The sequence below is a fragment of the Panthera onca genome, chromosome D2 (assembly GCF_046562875.1).
Source record: "Panthera onca isolate mPanOnc1 chromosome D2, mPanOnc1 haplotype 2, whole genome shotgun sequence".
In the NCBI taxonomy this organism is placed as follows: Eukaryota; Metazoa; Chordata; class Mammalia; order Carnivora; family Felidae; genus Panthera; species Panthera onca.
Genome location: NC_138349.1, coordinates 42,823,668 through 42,846,864, shown reverse-complemented (window position 1 = coordinate 42,846,864; position 23,197 = coordinate 42,823,668). Strand labels below are relative to the sequence as shown.

Genomic DNA, 23,197 nt, shown 5'->3' with positions numbered 1-23,197 from the left:
AATGAACACTGGTGAGGAACTCCAGTTGGGGGTGAGAAATGGAGAGGGAGAGGCTGTGAACTGTGCACTCTGGTGGTTGAACACACGGGGTAATGGATCACAAGGGTTCCCAGAGTGGTACCCTGGTGCAAGTTCCATGGGTGGGTGAGATAGGGTTTTAGGTGGGCACACGCTTCTCATTTAAAGCATTGTACTTCCAACATATTTCTCTGTACAGCCATCTTGAATACAGCAACAATGACATTTTCCACTTGCAGTAGTATACAAACTGTTCTCTGCCCTGCTCCCAAATCGTTACACACACAACCATCTTCACATATGGTAAAAGCGATGGAGTGAGGAAGCCAATGACCTGTTAGGGAAGCAGGTAGCTAACTCTAAGGGAACAGGGAGGGGGCTCCCGTGTGTCCTGCAAGAGACAGGGAGTTGGTCCAGCAGTCATGAGGTAGAGGAACAGCAAAGTCTGGACTCAGGAGCATATCCTGTTAAGGAAAATGAGAGACTCCAGAGAGGATCCTCAATGAAGCCGGAGAGCTGGGGAGGTAAGACAGAGAGTGAACAGAAAGGGCCTTGCTTTGGGGAGCTTGACTTGATGCGCAGGGCCGAGGAGCCCTCATCAGCCTTCCGGCTAGAAAGCAGTCTGACGGCGGCGGTGGTAGAAGCAGCTTGGGCATCAGGCACGTTCCTGTGCGGGGGGTGGGGGGGGGGGCTGCTCTGAAGTCAAAGCGCTTCATCTCCGCAGCCTGGGTTTCCCGCTCTGAAAACGACCGCGAAACTATGTAGACCTCCTGTTCTGGGGAAGAAATGAAGGGTACTTGACCCACAGGAGGTGCCCTTCCCTGTCCTTTCAGAGGCAGGGACACACAGTTCTGAGGTTAAAAATCCACAGGGTTAGAGAGCAACTCGGAGCTGGTTGCAATGATGAAAAATCTCCGAGGGAGCTGGAGGACGCGGTGCCCTGCGGGGACGGGGACCACCGGAGGGAGGGTGGAGAGTTGTTTGGGTTAAGCCGCGGCGGGTGGAGGTGCGGCTCTGTCCCGGCGCCAGAAGCGCATTTCCGTCCCGGCCCAGTCCGGGCTCCCTTCCCAGGCGGGTCCTCCCGAGCACCTTCCGGGGCGGACCCCGGGCTTTGGCGCCCCCGCCCCGGCCGCCGGCTCTCCTCCGCAGGCCCGCCAGGGGGCGGCAGGGCTCCGGGGGCGCGCGCTGCCTGGGCGCGCCCGGCGCCCCTCTCTTCGCTCCAGGGCTGGGGCCCAGGCGGACGAGACGGGCCGGAGCCCCGGGGCGGCGGGCCTCCCTGCGCGGCGTTCCCAGGCGGTGCAGACGTTAACTCATGCCTGCCCGCAGGGAAGGGGGAGGCAGGGCTGCTGGCAGGAGGCCCGGGGAGAGCGGGCCCGAGCCGCTCCCGTCCTTCGCCGACCTCGGTCCGGCCGCAGCTCCTCGCGGGGCTCCTCCGGGCCGAGGGTGGCGTTCGCAGCCCGGGTCTTATCGCTGGCGCGGGGGCTGGGCGGCCGCTCCCCAGGAGCACCTGGGGCCGAGGAGGCTGCCGGGCGGGCCTCACCGTGGGCGGAGGGGCCCCGCGCGGGCCGGGGGAGGCCATGTCGGCCTGAGGGCCGGGCGGGGGCCGGCGCTCGCGGGGAGCCAGGCCCGACCTGGAATGAGTCAGAAATCACCTTGTTTAATTACACATTCCCGAGGCCGCCGAGTGCGATAGGGGCCTTTTGAACTTGCCAATTAGAGGTGAAATATCACCTTCTAATTTAGACGGGCTTAATTCCGTCAAGCAGAAATAGCAACAGCCCCGGGCTCGGAGATGGGATATCAAGTCTCTCTCCTGGCACGTCTGGGGTGACGCGACCAGCCAGGAGGAAGGGCGCAGAGGGAAGGGGACTGTGAAGCAGCTGCTGCTCGCGCTCTCACCCTCACCCCACTGGAATGGGGGGACGCGATGTGGAGGGGAAGCTGCCGGCCCGAGCCTGGGGGGGAAGGGAAGGTCCCTAGCTCGGGGTGGGCGTATATCTGAGCAAGGGAGCGGCCCACCGGGGTCCAGACTCTGGCGTGCCTCTGACCTGAGGAGGCTTTCTTGGGGGCTTAGAAAAGGAGGCTGGATCTGGGAGTCTGGGAGGCCTTCCGGAGTGGGGGGGGGGGGGGGGGGGAGAACGTCTGGCAGGCGGAGGGAAGCAGGAAAAGTGGGCAAGGGCCCGATTTGGAAGCGGCGTGCTAAAACCTGTTTTGCTGCCCAGGGGGTGGTTAAGCAGGGAATCTGGAGTTGAGTCCAACTGCCCAAGCTCCAGTTTGAGATAGGTAGTTCACTAGCTCCCTAACTTTGCCGTAATCACTTAGGCTCACCAAGCTTCATTCCCCATCTGTAAAATGGACTAGAAAATATCTGTCTCCTTGGATTGCAGTATTACATGCAGTAGGGCAGGTAAAGGGCCTGGCATGTGGAAGCAGTCAGTACTTGGTAGCCGCTGTTCTGTTGAGGGCAGCACTGCCCAATGAAAATAAATCTTCTTGTTAGCCACATTTCTAATAAAGGAAAAGGAAGCAGGTGAAATCAGTTTTAACATATTTTATATAACTCAGTATATTCAAAGCATCATTTCAATATATACTCAATATAAAATTATTGAGATACTTTATATCCTTCACTTGTACTAAGCCCTGAAATCTGGTGTGTATTTTATGTTCTTGGCACTTCTCAATTTGGACTAGCCTCATTTCAAGTGATTACTAGCCACATAGGGCTGTGCAGTGGCACAGGATTAGGGCTTTGTTTTTAATCCTTTTAGCAGAGATCCCACACTTTACAAAAAAGAGAGAGAGAGGAGTGGGGACAAAATCTTGCACAGAACCCCATTATATATACTAGAGAGGAATGACTCTGCTCTGAAGTTCTTCTAGATCACCTCTCCCCACACCCCCTCCCTGGTGGTGTTCCCCTCATCACCCCTGCCCCCAGCACTTTGAGACCCTCTTGCTCTGAGCACTTGGCTGTTATGCAAGGTTGTTAGAGAGGATGACAGCATTTCAAATTTGGGCTTCACAAATGTTGTTCCAGTAGGTCCTCACCACTCCCTTTGAGGCAGGTAGGAACATCATACATTCCACCACAGGTGAGTAGACTCAGTCCCAGGTTATCTGATTACAGGGTGTCACATCTCCCACCCCCACTCCCAGCATCCTGTGGTCTCCCTGGACAGGTTCCCCTAGGTGACCATCAGGCAGTTCATCCACACACTGAGACCCAGGAAGCATCATCCTCACCACCCTCACTAATGTGAAAGGATGCATACACTGTGCCCGGCACTAGGCTAAGCACTTTATATTTCTTGTCTTCTTTAATCCTCCTGTAAGGTACTAAGAATTATTAATGCCATTTTAAAAAAAGAAAATTCAGGGGGCGCCTGGGTGGTTCAGTCAGTTGAGCGTCCAACTTCGGCTCAGGTCACGATCTCGCGGTCTGTGAGTTCGAGCCCCGCCTCGGACTCTGTGCTGACGGCTCAGAGCCTGGAGCCTGCTTTGGATTCTGTGTCTCCCTCTCTCTCTGCCCCTCCCCTGCTCATGCTCTGTCTCTCTCTCTGTCAAAAATAAAAATAAACATTAAAAAAAAAAAAAGAAAATTCAGGCCCAGAGACGTTAAGGAACTTGCCCAAGGACACACAGCCAGGATGCAGTAGTGTTGGGACCTGAACCTAGGGCTTTTGATGGTTGTGCTACATGTCAGAGCATGGGACCTCCTCCAGGTGGATAGTTCCTCCTCAATGACACGGTACACCGAGATTTTCTGGAAATCAGACTCCTATTCTTTCCAGAGGCAGCTTGGGGTAGTAGAATGGTTTTGGAGACTCACTCTGCCACTTACTGGCTCTGTCTGAGCCTCAGTGACCTCAACTGTCAAGGGAACTAACCCAGGTGACTTGTTATGCGCCAAGCCTATTCCCTTAATAAGTGGGAAGAAGATTGATTCCTCATGGAGAGAATTTTACCTTTAGAAGCTAGCATCACTCCCGGGATGGTTCCAGGGCAGGGCTGTGGACGATTTTACCCCTTTACCTTTCAATAACATAGGCCTGATCCCTACCCACCCACAGCACAGGGGTTCCCATGTTACCCTGCTCTGAAGGGCCAGTAATCTGGGAGCAGAAGGTAGAGTTGGAGCAGCAGGCCCCCAGGGTGGTCCAGAAGAACCAGGTGGGAGAGATCAGAGGCCAGGTGGGGAACTTTAGCCCTGAGCAAGACCTTCCTTTCCAGGCTAGCGACTGATGGGGGCTGCCTCAGCACCCCTCACTATAGTGCATCCACCTAGGCAGGCTCAGGAATGGAGGGAGGCTGCCCCAACATGTTTCCCAGGATAGGAGGAATGAGGCCTCTTTCCAGAGGCTCAGACTGTGAGCTGAGGTGAGGCTTCTGAACCCTCCCTGGCTGGAAGAGGAAGCTGGCTGGAATATGTGTGCAGGCTCCACAGCAGAGGCAGCAAACCTGAGAGATCTGGGTTTTGAGGGCTCAGGCCTCAGAGGGCCTCTGGTAAGCAGCTGCAGTGCTCTTTGGCGTTGTCACCCCAAAAGCGTGTTCAACTCTCAGGGAGCAGGAAGAGGGGGTTCCAGAACTGAGGCAGTACATTCTCGACCTGCACTCTGACTTCCATGGTAATTTCTGCACAGCCACTCAGACATTCTCGGTTTCCACTAAAGTGATGTGGGAGAGCATGGGTGTCCCAGAGGCAGCCACAGACTCGGGTGAGCTGTCCCCCCAACATCTCTGCCCAGGCTTCCTCTGTGCGGTTCTCTTAAGACCCCCAACCCCCACCCCAATCAAAGCAAGGTGAAATGTCCCCCCAGTACAAATCAAGCCAAACTATTTTTCAAGAAAACAATTGCAGCTGAACATGAAACCTGAACCTGAAAACCCAACTGCCCTGTCATCGGCTCTGTCCCCAAGGCTGGACTAGGTCCAGGTTCAGCAAACACATTTGAGGCATGTCAGATGTCAAATCGCTGGTCAGAGTGCAACCAAAAGCATCTTCCAGGCAAGGCCAAGCCGACCCGCTCCCACCCTCTTCCCGGCCCAGAGGACCCAAATATGAGGCTTGCCTGGCACCCCCGCCCCCCATTCCCTGTCTTCTGCAGGCCTCTGGCAGCCAAGGCCTGGCCGAGCCCCACCCCACACAGCTGCAGATATTTATAGCTATGTCCCTTTCCCAGCCCTGTCCCAGCTCCCGAGGGCTCTGCTCTGGCTGTTCTCTATCTCCCTTGGCTCCCTGCTGCAAAATCAAATCTGGGGCATCAAGAAGTTCAGGAACGTGTCTGCCATAGGAATTGGAATTGTATTGCTCTGATATTAAGCCACCTTTTACAGTTTTCTGGCGGTGGGGGTGGGGGAAGTTGGGGGAAATGAATTCCTGATACATTTTTCTTTGGCTATTTTTGCCTTGCAGCGCCTGCATCTACCTACAGCCCATCCCCAGGGGCCAATTACAGTCCAGCTCCCTACACCCCCTCACCTACCCCTGCCTACACCCCCTCGCCTGCCCCCACCTACTCCCCTTCCCCGGCACCAACCTATACCCCCTCGCCAGCCCCAAGCTATAACCCTGCATCCTCAGTGACCTACAGCGGGGGCCCTGCGGAGTCTGGCAGCCGCCCACCGTGGGTGACAGACGACAGCTTCTCTCAGAAGTTTGCCCCTGGCAGGAGCACCACCTCCATCAGCAAGCAGACCCTGCCCCGAGGGGCCCCTGCTTATACCCCAGCAGGGCCCCAGGTGTCCCCCCTGGCCAGGGGCATCGTTCAGCGGGCTGAACGCTTCCCAGCCAGCAGCCGGACTCCGCTCTGTGGCCACTGCAACAACGTCATCAGGTATGGTCCAGCCTTGGCCGTGAGCTGGGGTGCTAGAAGGGCAGTGGGGAGGCTCGCCCACTCTCTGAGCCTTGGTGGGGGGGTGACAGGGGGAGGGAGGGCAGGTATAGGAAGAAGGCTGCGGAGCAGCCTCGGGTGCCTCTGGCTTGCCACCTAGTCTGACCCCCTTTGAGCTTTAGCTTCCATACCTGTGTGACACCCACATCCCTGGGGAGTCGGGAGAATTCCATGAGGTAAGTGACTGAAGCTCCCAGCGCAGTGCCTGGTGCCAGGACCTCCCCCTTGGGCTAAGGCCGGGTTCTGGGAATTGTTGGTCTTGTTGTCAGTAGGTTTATAGGGCATGTTGCAAGCTGGCTGACAGTGCTAGTTTTGACCCAGCTTTCCTTTAGGGTTGCTTCTGGGTCTTTCCACAGACAGGCCTGTGCTGCTCAGGGCTTTGGTGGGCATCTACTACACTAAAAGGAAAACAAGTCATTTCATGGACCATAGGTGATGCTTGTTGGAACATAGTATGTTTATAGTATGTGTGTGTTTGGGAGGTAAGATTATATATGTGATAAATACACTTTTATTTAAAAATAAAGTAACACAGAAAAAGGAAAAAGAAAGAAACAGAGTACACTTGCTCACTAGAGAAGAATTAGAAAATTCAGAGAAGTGGGCCATGTGGGTGGCTCTGTCAGTTAAGTATCCAACTTCGGCTCAGGTCACGATCTCATGATTCTTGAGTTCAAGCCTCGCATCAGGCTTTGTGCTGACCTTGCGGAGCCTGCTTGGGATTCTCTCTCTCTCCCTCTCTCTCTCTGCCCCTCCCCAACTTGTGCTGTCTCTCTTTCAAAATAAATAAATAAACTGAAAGATTAAAAAAAAATTCAGGGGGTGCCTGGGTGGCTCAGTCAGTTGAGCGTCTGACTTCAGCTCAGGTCATGATCTCGCGGTCTGTGAGTTCGAGCCCCACGTCGGGCTCTGTGCTGACAGCTCAGAGCCTGGAGCCTGTTTCAGTTTCTGTGTCTCCTCTCTCTCTGCCCCTCCCCCGCTCATGCTCTGTCTTTCTCTCTCTGTCAAAAATAAATAAACATAAAAAAAATTTTTTTTTAATTCAGAAATGTAAAAATTTAAATTTAAAGCATTTCCTTGTAGTCCCACTGCTCTGACTGCTAATCTGGAACTAGGCAACGCGGGCTCATATACTGGGTCTACTGTACTGGCCTTGAACAACCTACTTCACCTCTCTGTGCCTCAGTTTCCTTATTGAAAATGGGTACTCTAATTCTACTTCTTAGGATTGTTGTAAGAACTAAATACGTCAATAAATGCACATTTCCTCTTAGGTAGTGCCACAGAGTCAGCGCTCAATAAACCTCCACCATTGGCGTGGTCATCTTTGCTGTTCGTATTATAATTATCAGGCGTCAACTGAATGGATATTCTACAGTATGCTTCCCTGGTCCCCTACTGGCAGATATCTGAGCCGCTTTCCCCTTTCTCTTTATTGTAATTGATGCAACAACGAATATCTTTTTGCATAGAGCTTTCTCTGAATTTCACATTAGTTCATTAGAACAGTCACAAAAGTCAGGGTTATGGGGTCACAGCATGAATACTGTTGGGGGGTCCTGAAATATCTGGTCTCAAGCTTGGTGCTGTTCTCTGCTTCTCCAGGGGCCCCTTTCTGGTAGCCATGGGCCGTTCCTGGCACCCGGAGGAGTTTAACTGTGCCTACTGCAAGACCTCCCTGGCGGACGTGTGCTTCGTGGAGGAGCAGAGCAATGTTTACTGCGAGCGCTGTTATGAGCAGTTCTTTGCCCCAGTCTGTGCCAAATGCAACACCAAAATCATGGGGGTAAGTGGGCAGCATCCCTCTCCTCTGACCCTGTATTTTCCCCACCAGTCTCTTCCCATCCCCAGGATTGTGGGGTCCCCTTAGGAAGCCAAGAAGGGGCCGCTAACAGAGAACGACTCTCTTTCTATCCTACAAGGGAGTTGGTTTGCCACCAAGGGACTGGGGAGCAAATGAACTTGAAGGGAGAGATGGTTACATGCCCCGGGCCACACAGCTTGAAGCGTTGGCAGAGCTTCTGCAAAGCAAGTTATCACTTCATAGACTGACCTTGCCATGCACCCACGTATGGCCTTGACCCCCCCTCCCCAAGCTCCTTTGGGAAAATGGTGGCCATAAGCAGTACTTCCCCACCAGCTTTGATGGGAGGGTTAAGAATCACAGCTTAGGTAACCACCTTCCAGATGATTCTGACACAGAACCTGGTACCCAGCAAGTGCTGCATGAGCAGGAACTCCTCTGCCACTGCCCTCATCCCTCCACTCCCAGGCCTTTCCTGAGCACGTCCAAGGCCCACTTAGTCCTGGTCCTCTTTGGGATGCTCCAGCAGTAGCCAGGGCCTGGTGAGGGAGAGCAGGCCCAGCTTCCTCTCTCCCCGGGAGCTTTCTGACCTGAGCTGAGGCTCTTTCCCCCAGGAAGTGATGCATGCCCTGAGACAGACGTGGCACACCACCTGCTTTGTCTGCGCAGCCTGCAAAAAGCCCTTTGGGAACAGCCTCTTCCACATGGAAGATGGGGAGCCCTACTGCGAGAAAGGTAGGACCACTGTGCTGCGGGGAGGCCTGGTGGTGTGGGAGAACAGGGCAGGTGCGGGGAATTCCTGCCTTTGTCTGTTCACATGGGACCATCAGGAGGCTCCAAATGGCAGAATCATGGTTTTCTGGGAGTCGGGTCTATAGCTTCTTCCCCCCCCCCCCCATATTCAATCTTTGCTCCCTTCCCTGCACCAAATATGTGGATCACAGGTGGCATCTTGTAACCACTTGGGAACCCATCAGATGATTTTGATCTGGAGACCACAAGGTCGAGTCTGAAAAGGCTTTGGCTCTGGACTTTGAATTAGGTTCTGTCCCAGGCTCCACCTTGGACGGGCTTTGTAACCCTGAGTGAGTTATTAAACTTCTCTGAGCCTCACTTTCCCCATCTGTAAAAAGGGGGCATATAAACACCTGCCTCATGAGTTGTAGTGAGGATTTAACCTGAGAAAGTGTATAAAGCATCAAACATGTGAAAGCCCCTTTTCCTGCCCCTCTCATGTTCTTCCAGAGTCCTATGATCTCCCTGTCTGAATTCAGTTTCTCTTTTCCCCAAATGCTACATTTTACCTTAAACTTGGAGTAAAGTATTGTAAATTCTGAAGACAAAGCACTCTACTAGAGATTTGCTGTCCTGGCTAATCAGCCACTCACTCACTCATTTATGCATAGCCTGCCTTTTTCAGAAGAGGGTTTGAGGCAGGTTCCAACAAAGGTAACGTGGACATGAAGGTTAATACAACAGAACTAGAAAATCAGCACCAAGCAGAAAAGGGAAAAGCAAGCAGGCTGATTGTGAAGAATAACAGAGCAACAGTGACTGGGCAGCCAATTTGAGGGCAGAAAGAGAAACACAGTAAGTTAGTTTACTTTAAAATGAGAAAGGAGAAAACATTCCAGTTCCTCAAGGGGAAAAGCAAAATAGACAAAACTATTTTCCCCTGACAATAAGTTAGAAAAGAAATTTCTTGGGTTCTTGTATACCGGCAAGTTCTCTTTCTAGCTCTTATTAATTGAATTACTTAGTTACTGAGTCATTCTGTGCCTCAGTTTCCATATCTGTAAAAGGGAGCAGATAATGATGTCATTTCCTTTCTTATGAGTGCGTGGTGATAATTGTTAGATAATTAGTAGATAATGGATAAGTGTGCAGTTGTGTCAATACAAATTGCTATTATTCATTGGCTGAGAGCATTACAACTTCCATAATTTGTGTCTGAGGCTTGCAAAAGAATGACAGATTTCCACTATCACCACTGTCCCTCTCCATGGTAACCACCCCCCGCCCCCCGGCAAAAACACTGATGGACATTTGGGTTGCTTCCATTTTTTGGCTATTGTGAATAATGCTGCTATGAACATGGGTGTCCATAGATCCTGTTTTCTTGTTTTTTAAGTTTATTTATTTATTTATTTTGAGAGAGAGAACGTGGGTGAGGGGCAGAGAGAGGGAGAGAGAGAATCCCAAGAAGGTCCTGTGCTGTCAATACAGAGCCTGATGTGGGGCTTGAACTCACAAGCCATGAGAAATCAAGAGTCAGATGCTGAATGGACTGAGCCACCCAGGTGCCCCTAAAAGACCCTGTTTTCAATTCTTTGGGGGTATATACCCAGAGGTAGGATTGCTGGGTCATGTGGTATTTCATTTTCTGAGGCTTTCAGGAACTTACATACTAGATGCACCCTTTTACAATCCCAACAGTGCACAGAGTTCCAATTTCACTCCATCTTTGCCTACACTTGCAAATTTTGCTACGTTTTTTTTGGTAGCTGCCATCCTAATGAAGGTGAGGTGGTATCTCTTGTCATCATTTTTATCAGCAACTTGGAAGAAGACACAGAAGGGAGAATGCCAGAATGATAGGATCTAGACTCAAAAAAGATTTCATCAATTGCCATGATGAGCTGACACTTTTATATATGATACCTTGCACGTAAGTAAGAGAGGTAGGAAGGTCAGCCCTTCATGGATGGGCCTGCCCTGGAGCAGTGACCCAGACTGGTGGGGTGTCACAACCACCTGGGAAACTTTAAAGATATAAAGAACACCTGGGTGGCTCAGTCGGTCAAGCGTCTGACTGTGGCTCAGGTCATGATCTCACAGTTCGTGGGTTCGAGCCCCGTGTCGGGCTCTGTGCCGACAGCTCAGAGCGTGGAGCCTGCTTCGGATTCTGTGTCTCCCTCTTTCTCTTCCCCTCCCCTGCTCATGCTCTTTCTCTCAAAAATAAACACTAAAAAAATTAAAAATTAAAAAAATAAAGGTACTAGAAAGATCAATTCTCAGACCTACAGATGCAGAATTTCATCACTCTCCCCCCACACAGATGATCCTATATTCAGTTAGGTTTGAGAATTGAGGTATGATCCCAAGACCAGCAGTATCAGAATCAGAGAAATGCAGATCTTTGGGTCTCACCCCAGATCTGCTGAATCAGAAACTCTGAAGGGTGGGGCCCAGCAATCTGTGTTTTAGTGAACACTCAAGATGATTCTGTTTGAGAACGACTACTCTAGGAAAGCGCTAAGCCCTTTTTCAACAGAGAGCACCTGTGATTTGGTGGATGGAAACCCTTTTACAATAGCAATAAAATCCATTAAATACAGGGTATGAATTCAACTTGGGGCATAAGAGAGTAAGTCGAAGAAAATTATAAAGACCTAATAGGAGAAATAAAGTAAGAAATAAATGAGGAGCTAGATTATGCTCCTGGTGGGAAAGACCCATGCACAAACTTACTTCCAATTATATTCTCATTGTTTTAGGATAAATGAGAAATATATTAACTTCAAAAAAACGTATTAGGGCCAAGACTTGTGCTACCAAAGTTTAAAACAAAGTGGCAGGCACTTCTTAAGACCATACAGAATCAAATATAAAACAGAAAAACCGATCAGTAGGCAAGACTAGACGTTCCATTTTAAGAGCTTAATCTTAGGCTGCACAACGAGAAAAGGAACCAGTATTTAATAAGGTTTTCTGAACATTTCTTTTGTTTTTCCATTCATCATTTATCCATCAAGTATATGCCAGTTCCTATGAAAGACACTGTGCATTGAGAATGGGTCTTTGTCCTCAAAAACCTCAAGCAGATACGTCATCATGTGATATGCCATCACATAAATGGATAGTCCAGCGATAATGATTGAATGGATGAATGAATGGAATGAGAAGGCAGGGAAGCCAAGAGAAGCCCCCAGGAAGGTCATCTTGTCTCTCTTGGTTGAGGTAGAGGATGAAGGCTTCCCAGGAGGAAGGCCTGGCTCAAAGGATTGTCGAGATCCAAGGTAGACAAAGTGGGGATGGTTTTCCAAGCCCAGGGCCTGGTTCATACACAGGCATGATGAGGTAAAGGAGAGAGACAGGGCCAAGGGCATCTGGAGGCTGGGAGTAATGAGAGAGAAGTCAGAAGTGGGGGTGCAGGGCTGGCCCTCCCGTGGAGATGGGGTAGCCTATGACCCTGTTTCTCACCCACACTAGTTCCTGCAGAGCACAGAGTCAACTGTAAACTGTAACTTTGTAAAGGAAGCAAAATAATGTTTTCTTTGCTCTGGTGAGGTGATAGATTTCTGCCCACCAAACAAATTAAGAATCCTGTCAGAGATAGGATTAACAGACTGTGATATTTATAACGACATTTGCATGACAAACTGTAATTAAACCCCAAAGGGAAAACCATACATTGGAAAAAATACGCAAGAGATATAACTTATCAAAGCTCAATGGCAAATAGATAACTGAAGACCGCATAAAGTTGTGGAAAGAGAATGAACTTTGGAGTCCATCAGGCTCCTACTGCTTGTGTGCTGGAACCTCTAGGGCCAGTTTCCTTGTCTTTAAAATGGGAATAATACTTCTTCACAGACTGCTGTGAAGATTCACCAAGAAACTTAGGAAAGCACTAATATCGGACCGGTGCATAATAGACACTTGGATCACGTTTCCTTCCCTCCTTTTATCATTTATAAAGACATTCACAGTAAGAGCCACTATTTCTGAGTGTTTGTGCCAAGTACATGCACATGCATTATCTTATTCAATCTGTACAACCACTCCACAACTTAGGTACTGAAAGATGAGACACTGAGGAGTTAGGTGGTTTGTCCCAGGTATGAACAATTCCCGAATAGAGCTGGGACTTGGGCTCAGTGCTTTCTTTCTTCAGAACCCAAGTTCATGGGGCGCCTGGGTGGCTCAGTCAGTTAAATGTCCAACTTTGGCTTAGGACATGATCTCGCGGTTCACGAGTTTGAGACCCACATCGGGTTCTGTACTGACAGCTCAGAGCCTAGAGGCCGCTTCAGATTCTGTGTCTCCCTCTCTCTCTGCCTCTTTACCACTCGTACTCTGTCTCTCTCTCTCTCTCTCTCTCTCAAAACAAAAAGAACCCAAGTTCATAACACCCTGTGGCTCACTGCCCCTCTGCATGTGGTCTACAATGGCAAACAGGCTCACTGTCCCCAAGGAGAACTGAGCAGAAAAATGATAAAATGAAAAGCCAACTGTGGAGAGACAAGTGTACCTCTAGGGGAATGAAGGCTTTGTAAAAGGCATCTAACTTCTCTAAAAGAATCTGGAAGAGTTCTACAGTGAGTGCAGTGGAACTGCTGCCCCTGGGACCCAGACAGGCAGCTCCTGAGTTGGAGAAGGATGGGCCCACTGTGTCTCAGCTGTGTGACTCTGGTGAGCCTCAGTTTCCTCATCCACAGAACAAAACAAAACAAAAAATGATTATAGTTCCATCTCTAAGGGATGTTTTTTGAAGATTAAGTTTATTCATTGACTTACTGATTCACTGGTTCATCTATTCATGCATTCATTCAACACGTATGTGTTGGGTATGGATTTGTGTGTCCAGCACTGTGTTGAGGGTGGAAAGAAAGCTAATACAAACTTATACATAGACCATGACATTGAGATACTAGTAAATAATACTATCTATGTGAGAATGCTTGATAGGCTGCAAAGCATTATACAAATAATACTTGCTATTATTATCTCTTTGGCTGGGGTGGGGGATGGGGGTCATGTCTTAACATAGTAGTTCAAATATTGTTTCTAGTAGTGAAAATTTGTTATCAACACAAATGCCCAATGACAGAAGAATTTCCAAACAAAGAGCATACTATAATTCCTAAAAATGTTAAGGGCTCTCCTTCTTCCAAACTAAGCATAGCTGTTGGGAAATATGATTTTTTTTTCTTTTTTGGGATTGGTTGGTTTAGGCTATAAAAGCTGACAGAGACAGAGGAGAAAATCACCCTGCAGAAAGTGAGTGACAGATCCAGAAAGCGTTTGCAAATCAAACCAGCCAAGAGTGGCAACTAAGCCTGAATCCATACAACACCACGACAAAGTATTGAAAAGGAAAGAAACCCAATCATGTAACTAAACATTTGTCTGCAGGATGACAAGTAACCAGTTCGGTTGTACCCACTGCCCCAGTTCAGTGATATGGGGTGCTCTCCTGGCATTGGGTCAGTGCGTCCAGGGTACTTCTCCCAGCCTGCCTGGATGCCAGGTCCTCACTCTGCCTTTCATTTCAGACTACGTCAATCTGTTCAGCACCAAGTGTCATGGCTGTGATTTCCCTGTGGAGGCTGGAGACAAGTTTATTGAAGCCCTGGGCCACACCTGGCATGACACCTGCTTCATCTGTGCGGTATGTTTTTAGCCTGGGGTTCTCACTTTCTGAGAAGGGGCAGGAGGGACCTAGTGGGGCCAGGTGACCAACCCTCTACACCCCTTTCAACTCTGGCCTTCTGATACTCTGGTCATTTTTAAAAGCTGGCAAGTACCGTGATGCCTTGATATGTCACAGTCAGGCAAAGTTTTATTACTAATAAGTATGTATAAAGCAATGTGGCTTTGTTACTCTCCATCTCATAAGGACAGCAGAGTGTCCTCCCAGGGTCTGTCAGACCAGCAACTGGCCTCACCAGCAGTGCTCTCAACAGTTGGGAGCAATGACGTGAGTTCGAGCCCCGTGTCAGGCTCTGTGCTGACAGCTCAGAGTCTGGAGCCTGCTCTGGATTCTGTGTCTCCCTCTCTTTCTGCCCCTCCCCTGCTCATGCTCTGTCTCTCTCTCTCCCTCAAAAATAAATAAATAAATAAATAAATAAATAAATAAATAAATAAATAAAATACTTGGGAGCAGTGAATGATGCCTGGGTTAAAATAGAGATGGATGGTTTCCTATGGTTATAAGATGTGTTAGATATGATGAAGTGATTTAAGGGTTTTCCCCCAAATTTTCACCGTGAAACACCAGATTGTAGCTTGTTGACTCATCCTATGAAAAGCTGAGATAAGGCTTTTTTTGAGAGAATCTTTAGGAATTGGGGCTGAGTATCATTTTATTTTCCTAAATGGTCTTGTTCTTGATGTGTAGTTGCCAGGAGATAAACCCTAGATTAACTATTAACCACGTGCCATTTATTTCTGCCAAACAGCCAGGTCATTTTTCCCATGAGATTGGCACTTTCCTTCCGAGGGCTTCGGGTTGGGGAGGAGACACAGCAAGAAGTCACTGACATTTAGACTCTGCCTTAGATTTAGGGAATATTCAGCCCTGAGAAAGTCCTGTCATGTGAGTCTGCAATTGCCTGAACTTTATTTGGGAAAATTAATGTGCTGCTACTACTTTCTTTTTCCTTTTCTTTTTTTTTAAACCAGAGCTGCCAAGGTAAAGTGTGGTATGTATCAAATATCCATGCAGTTTAAACTTGAGCAATTTTTATAGACTGAGGAGATAGGACAACCCTCGCCATAAAGTTTACTGCAATGCGCTTCAGGTTTCCACGCCTCCATTCGTGGGGTGCACTGTATTGACTCGGTGTGTTTGTTTGCTAGGGCAGCTGCAACAACATACCAAAATCTGATGGCTTCAGCAGCTGAGATGTATTCTCTCACAGTTCCAGAAGCTAGAAATCCAAATTCAAGGGCCACGTTCTCTCTCCCGGCTTCTGGTGGTTGCCAGCAATCTCTGACGTTTCTTGAATTACAGCTACGGAACTTCTGTCTCTGCCTCCACGGTCACACGGCCACCTTCCTTCTGTGTGCCTGTGTCCTCACATGGCGTTCTCCTCTGCGTGTGTGTCTCTATATGCTTCTCGTTTTCTTATAAGGACACTGGTCATATTGGATTAAGGGCCCGCCTTACTCCAGTATGACCTCATTTAACTTACATCTTAATTACATCTGCAAAGATCCTCTTCCAAATAAGGTCACCACTGTGTCCCTGCGCTGGGTAGATTGAAGGTACTGGAAGTAAGGACTTCAGCATATGAATTTGGGGAAGGAAACACACAATTCAATCTAAACACTGATTTTCCAGCTTTTGGAATAGATTTTCTCCTTGCCTTTTAGGGTCCTTTAAATATATCAGGTCCTCCCCTCTGCAAAGGAGTAACAATGTGAATATATTGGGTTTTGGGTTGTCCCCTACAGAGCCATGGCTCAGCAAGGCACATAGGGCTGTCTGACCCTTATATTCAAGCCATGGCTTGTCTTATCCTAAGATGCTGCCTGCAAGTCTGGTTACCCAACTTCTAGAAGAATCCAAGTGACTTGGAGAAGGTCCAGGGCAGACAGTGGCACAGAAGGCCTATTCTCTGAGGGCAGGATAACAAGAGGTCTGTGTCACATGGAGGGGTGAGCATGGGTCTCCTCCCTCAAGCCCACTATGTTTGGCTGAGGGTCACAGTGGCATAAATCCCAGAGAGAGACCAGAAGAAGCAGTAAAGCATGGGGTTGTTCAGGTTGAGATTGCAAATAAATTCCAGTCAGGTGTGAGAGACCCATAGCAGTGCCCAAAGAATCCACCCAAAGAAGCCAGGCTCATCCTGTTCTTTGGAGAATCAGTGTGGTGAGTCATTACATCTTCCTCCAAAGTGGTCCTGTGTGGCGCTCACTGCCCTGTTTAGATATATCGAAGTGGAGCACAGTTTTTGTTTTAAGTTTTGGAAAGCAATCTTTTGATTGGAAAACTGTGAGGGTCTTTTGTGGGGAGCGGGTCCTTTATCCACCACTTTATATTTCCAAATCACCTTTGATGAGCGTATATTTTCCTATAACTTAAAAAAAAAAAACCTAGTAAGAAAAGAAGATCAAAAACTAGCTCTCCCAGCTGATATGCTGTTTTCCTATCAGTTAGATCTCAGGAGAGCACATAACTTTAGACTAATTCAATTTACCAAATATTTCTTGAGCTTGGGGACTACAAGAGTATCCCAGAACAAGTCTCCACCTTCAAGGAGTTTGGAATCTTGAAAGGAAAGCAAAGCTGACGTATATGAGCAATTAAAGAACAGGAGAAGACAGCCCCTCTAAAGTCCCATGCATATAAAATGATGGCTGAGAAGGGCTGTGTGGGTCAGGATGAAGGTTAAGCTCCTGTCTGGCTTTGGCACTTGAGTTCCAATGGAAAGGATGTGGGACAAAGGTGTCTTACTGTGGCCCCTCTTTTCCTCTAAGTCTTGTTGGGTTTCTAGCCCTTCCTCACTGGTGTGGGTATCAGGAGGGGAGGAGGGCAGTGGTGTAACTTTTGTAGGAAGCCCTCATAGGAGCTGTTGTAGCTGGCCCATTTCATTGCCTTCCAGCACTGTCCATGACCCCCACTCCTTCCCAGTCAGGCCCTGATGCCACTTGACCATGGAGCCTGGGGGTTGGGCCATCCCTGCTGTGCCCCTCTGCTGAGTAGTCTGGGTATCTCCACCACAAAGCCACCTTGTATCCCATACAGGGTCTCCTAGCCCAAGACAATGAGCATGACCTCTCTATGATGTTTTCTGCCCTCAGCTCCATCTTACCAATGAGTCACCCCTGAAGCTCTGGCCCTTCCTCACTTCTTGGTCTTTAGTCCCCAACACGCTCTCCAACTTATATCAAAGTTCTCACAAGTAGCCAGCATTGTCCCAGACTAGAACAGGAACCCCAGATGTTGACAGGCAGCTCCGTGAGAACTCGCTCCAGAGCTGCCTTTCTGTCTTCCCTGAAACCCTGGCTTGTCTTCACCAGCAGCTTGAGGTCACACAAGAGCGTGGCTACACTCAATATCACTGTACCCACCTGGGATATTTTCAGTCACTTTTCTAGGTCATTGGTTTCTGGGGCCCACTGGCAGCCCTGTGTGATCCCAAGTATAACATCCTCAACTGGGTCATTAGGGACTTGCACGTGGGCCCACCGTGATGCCACTTTTCTTTCCAACTGTCTTGGAGTGGCCACATGCTCACTGACCTACACTCACTTCAAGAGGGCGATTTCTCTATCCTCATGCATTCTGTGTGGGAACTGCACCTACACTTCTCCTTCCGATGTCAGTGTCCTGAATGTGGTCCCCAATTCTTCTCCCCATCTGAAATGTTCAGTGACCTCTATGACACTGGGGCCCATCCCAGCCAATGTAACCTCCCAGCTGACTCTGATACATTGGCGTATTGCCCACCCAGGGCCAGACTGTATATACGACTGATCCAACAAACGTGGAGGGCTACCTCTATACAAGTCCATAAGCCCAGAACAATTTCAGGTAAGTATAACTCCTCTTTGCTGTAAGGTGTAGGGAAAATGAGCTTGAAACTGGAGTCTTGCAGATCTGGACATGGAGTCCCAACTCCATAACTTGCTAGGTCTGTGACTTAAGCAAGACACTTGGCTCTGAGCCACAGTTCTTCACTTGTGGAATGAGAAAAAGTTATACCTTCCCAAAAGATTTTGTGATTAAATGAGATGATGTATATAGAGTGTCGGGTCTCCTGCTTGGCCCATAGTAGCCTCAACAAATGTTACTTAGCTTTCTTCTTTCTGTGATGTCTCCATCTTCAAACTGCCCTCATATGTTGTCATCATGTGGATGTATAATTTTGCCTTTTTTCATATAATATCTCTCTGCTTACACTTTTCCATATTTGATTTATCTTTTGCATGATGGCATTCCATTGGAAAACGTACCAAAAGAATTTACTTAGTTACCTCCCTATAGAGAGATGTTTTAGTGGTTTTGAATTTTTGCTTCAGCACACGTTGTTCTGTGCAATAGTTTCTGTAAGATAAACTCCTCCCCAGTGGTACCAGGCAGGCAGGCACATCTTTATGGCTCCTTTTCAGTGCTGCTGCCACATTCCCTACAGAAGACTGAGCTGATTCACCGAGCTGTGTCCCTAGCAGTGCACAAGTAGGCTTGATTCCCTTTTGGCATCGTTGACTGTTGATAGATACTTTTTTTTTTACTTTTTGGCTACAGTCATGTAAGATTAATGGTAGCAAATGATTGGGGAGGTTTTGTTGGTTTGTTTTATCTCGTTAGATTAATAGATACCTAGTGGTCTCTCATGGAGATTTTGATTTATTTTTCCTTTACTTATTGATGAGGATCATCTTCTTTGATGTGTTTGCTAATTTACTAATGCTATTTACTTGGATGTTAATCAGCTGTGTGGATATTGACTCATGATTCTATACTGGTTTGTAATTTACTGGTTGTAAATTAAAAACATTTTATTTATTTATTTATTTTTGAGAGAGAGAGAGAGAGACAGAGCGTGAGCAGGGGAGAGGCAGAGAGAGAGGGGAAACACAAAATCCAAAGCAGGCTCCAGGCTCTGAGCTGTCAGCACAGAGCCCGACGTGGGGCTTGAACTCACAAACCATGAGATCATGATCGGAGCTGAAGCCAGAAGTTTAACCAACTGGGCCACCCAGGTGCCCCTTTTGTAAATTTTGGATAGCATTGGTCAGTCATCTTCATCTTGTAAATTTTGTGTCTGCCATTTAATTTAATTGGAATTTAGTTCCACGTTCCTCTTTGGAAGCCTTAAATATGCCATAATTCGAACATCTACGCTGCTCACGTCATTAAGAATCTGTAGTGAGGAGAGACAGGGCCTGCCTCATGGCCGTCTGTTCTCTATCCCCAGGTCTGCCACGTGAATCTGGAGGGGCAGCCATTCTACTCCAAGAAGGACAAACCCCTGTGCAAGAAGCACGCACACGCCATCAACGTGTAGAGAGCCTGGAGCGTCTGACGCGGACAGGCTGGGAGCTGCTCCTGCTGCTGGCGACAAAGGATTCAAGGAGGCTGATGTTTCTTTTTGGGGGGAAAGGGGGAAGACAGGAAGCTACTGAGCCCTTTTGAAGTGTAATTTTAGTCCTTCCTTCTGCACACAGATCGTGTATTTGCATAGTTCAGACTAGAAGCCAAACGAAGATTCCTAAACCAAGCTAGTAATTAATCCAAGGCTGGAGTTGTAATTCAGACGTTCGGGACAGAATTCCAAGAACTCTACAGTGAAAAACAAAAAGTCATCTTCTTGAAGTGATACACTTTCCCGAGGTCACTAGAGCAGGGACAGAGCTCAGAGCAGTTATGGAGAATCTGAAACGTTCTGTGGAGTTCTCTGGCAAACAGAATGAAGTGCCAAGCAGTGCTTGCTGCGGGGTATTTTTAGAGCCATAGCTGAGGGCTTGTTAGCTAAGACCGATTGGGCTTTCCTCACCAAAAAAGGAAGTGTTATTCTATTACTAGCGTCATGGAGCTACCTCTGAGCATCAGACTTCCTCAGACCTTGAGCAGAGTCGAGCGTGCTGAGGGAGTCCAGGCGTCTAAGAGGTGTTTTCTGGGAGCCGCTGGGCAGCTGACAGGGCTTCAGGAAGGGCTCTGGCTCATGCTGCAGACAGCTGAGAAAAGAAGGGCCCTTCAGCCACCTTCTTTCCGTCTAAAACATCCTATGTCCCCAGAAGGTTTAGCTCTTTTTTGAATTTTGATGGGAAAGTGTAATTGGGTTTTTCCAGTTTTGCTCTGCTGTGTGTGAGAGGTGGTTTTAAAGCGACTCCGGGTTGTGTCGAGCCTTTGTTTTGCTTTATGAAGTTCGTGAGCATGAATGTTCGGTCTTGTGCATGTATTTCACTCCCAATCCCGTGACTGCTCACTTATGAAGTCTTCCTCAGCACCCCTTCCCCCAACAGGCTTAATGACCTGTGGACAAGAAGGGAGAGACAGTGTCTGAAACAGGATGGCAGGATGGGCTGAGAACATGCCCAAACTCTGGATGGGGAGGAGGAACCTTGCATTCTGCCAGCCTCAGTAAAAACGCAAGTGTTGGTAGGACCTCCCACCTCCGAGCTGCGCCGTCCTTCACAAATGTTCCTTTAAGTGCAGCACACTGATTATGTACAGTTGTGTTGACTGCTGGAAGGGAAAGATGGACCGATACGTACTCATTTGCCATTTTGGCCGACGTTTTGAAAATGTAGGAGCTGAGTTGATCTAGCAATTATTGAAATGTTTATTGAAATAGTCTTGAGTCTTCAAACTTCTTTCAAATGTTGGTGATAGTTTGAGTTAAGTAAGCATTTTAAAGCTGTTGGGTGATAAAGAGAGAAGCTTGTTAGTTTCTGAGGTTAGAAACGGTACATTCTCTTTCCCTTTAGGATGCACTGTTATTACGCTCATTGAACAAGGCGTTGAAGTAGGCAGTTTGACTGGGTGTTTCTCACTTGCACACAATCCTTAGGCACTCTTCCAACTCACTGCTAGTTTCTCCTCACTCCTGTTTTGGATTTTCTCTTTGCATGTTTTATGAGAATGCATTAGAACACTTTTTCTTCTGAGAACTGAGGCTTCCAGGGGACTGCCTTTCTACCAGCGTGTGTCCCTTCTCCCTGAGGGAGAGAGTAATGGCAGGATGCATCCCTAGCAGGAGGCCCGTGTTTTTTCCCAAGGGTGAAGCCATGTCCCCGAGGGAGCACCAGGAGGGACGTGAACATGCTCCTACCACAGGGCCCTCCTTTTCTTCTGTGGTGCCTTAAGAAAGTGAATCTAAAAAGTACCAGACAGTAAGATCTGTTGGGAGTGACTGGAGATTTTTCAGGAGTTGCCAACAAGTACCTTGGAGCTTTCTGTTATTTTGGGAAAGTTCAAATATACAGGGATAAGGAGGTTGCTGACTGTACGGAAAAGCTCTAGGCAGGTTTTCTTTGAAAAACAAAAACAAAAACAAAAACAAAACAACACATTTTTAGGGACTGGTCTCGAGGAAAGGAAAAAAAAAATGTTCCCTAGAGTTTAGAGTTTTTTAAAAGGGTTTACATGTGCGCGCGCACAGACACACACTCACACACACACACACACACACGATCACTGCAAAGTACATGATCATTAAACAGAAAAGTGACGCATCTCAGAGGACAACTTCATCATTCAGAGGAGGTCATTGATCGAATCGGTTTTTCTACATCTCAGAGCTAGTTTAGATTCTGAGGGACTCTTATTTACCAAACACACAAAACAAATATAAAACCATTTTAAAGGTAGCAGAAAAAGAAGGCAGTTTTGAATATGGTTCCCTTGGTGTTTGCGAGTTTGGCGTAACTTTGGGGCTAAGGTGGTATCTATTTGAAGTTAATATCATGGATGTACTACAACATCAATTTTTAATACTTCCTGGTGGGGAGTACACTTTGGATCTACGGTTTTTGTCTCTTCATTGTTGACATTTATTTAAGCCTTATAAACATTAACTTTTTGCAATGGAGTGACTTGTGTCTGCAGTGTTTGTGTTAGGAATCTAGCTTGTATAATGTTAACTTTTCAACCCAGGTACTCTTGCTTTGGGATTTTTTTTAATTTTAAGATTTCAAAATCTTCAATGGTGGAATGTAGTGTGTTCGAGGTGTGTGCACAAAAATATTTTGCATGTTTGGGTTTTTTTTTTTTTTTTGGCCGGTGTGAATTCTACTTTTTAGCACAATAAAATCCCAAAAAAGAATGTATAAGTACAGATTTTTCTGTGTAAAGTTTTTTCACATGACACCAAAAGTAGATTATTTCTATATGGCCACAAAAAAAATTTTGAGACCAAACAAAATGTCCTGTGAAGAAGAAACACAAACAACTCACTTGCTCTGTTGGCTGTGTAGCCCAATAGTAGTTTTATTGCCTTGCCTTAAACAGACAAGGATATGTGAATAATGCAAATGTTTTGCATACAAAGGGAATTTATCAGGTAAAAAAACACAGTGAGGACCAGGCTTTGCCTTTTCTTTTTGGAAAGTTTTATTTATTTAGCTACTAGGTGATTAAATATTTCTTATTTATTTATTTTTATTCTGTTCTAAATAGCTTCATTTCTAGAAACATTGCTATACTTTCTCCATATTTTTTGTTTTGAAATAAGCTCAGAGACAAATCCTCTCACGGCATTTTTTTTCTTTTTTAATAATGAAGACCTTTCTGAGGATACTAAACAAAACCAATTCACTTTGGTAAGGTATTGTTTGCAGGCATTACTTAAAAAGAAAGAAAATTTTCATAATTTCTTTGATTTTCTTTAGCACCTCAATCAGATTTTAAAAGAGCTGTGCAATTGCAAGTAGAAATAAAATTTTATTATAGTACTTTTTAAAGCTATAGCACTTTATTTATTTATTTATTTATTTATTTATTTATTATTTAAAGTAGCCTCCATGCTCAATATGGGGCTTAAACTCATGACCCTGGGATCAAGAGTAGGATGTTTAGCAATTTAGATGGAGGGGAAAAAAAAAAAAAAAAAGCTCACAGAGTCATAGAATGTAAAGTTGGAAGGAACCTAAGAAATCCCGTGGGCATTTTTCAGATGTGGGAACCAAGAAAGGGGCAATGGTTTCCCAGCACATGGTCAGCTGGAGAGACAGCCCAGGGCCATGGAATGAACATGGACTTTGACAAAGTGAGACCAAGGCTTAGATCAAGGCTGATCTAATACCT

The 23,197-nt window shown here is 47.3% G+C and overlaps 1 protein-coding gene across 7 annotated transcripts in view; it reads left to right on the top strand.

Annotated features, from left to right (window-relative positions):
- The window catches only part of LDB3 (LIM domain binding 3), a 63,840-nt gene extending 41,611 nt beyond the window's left edge, over positions 1 to 22,229 (top strand). For all 7 annotated transcript variants that reach the window (XM_060642281.3, XM_060642278.3, XM_060642280.3 and 4 more), the window contains 5 exons: positions 5,435 to 5,855; positions 7,518 to 7,698; positions 8,331 to 8,451; positions 13,995 to 14,110; positions 19,368 to 22,229. In XM_060642281.3, coding sequence (XP_060498264.1) covers positions 5,435 to 5,855; positions 7,518 to 7,698; positions 8,331 to 8,451; positions 13,995 to 14,110; positions 19,368 to 19,457 — 929 coding nt within the window. In that variant the 3' untranslated portion in view covers positions 19,458 to 22,229. The remainder of the gene's footprint in view (positions 1 to 5,434; positions 5,856 to 7,517; positions 7,699 to 8,330; positions 8,452 to 13,994; positions 14,111 to 19,367) is intronic.
- The last annotated feature ends 968 nt before the right edge of the window (positions 22,230 to 23,197 follow it).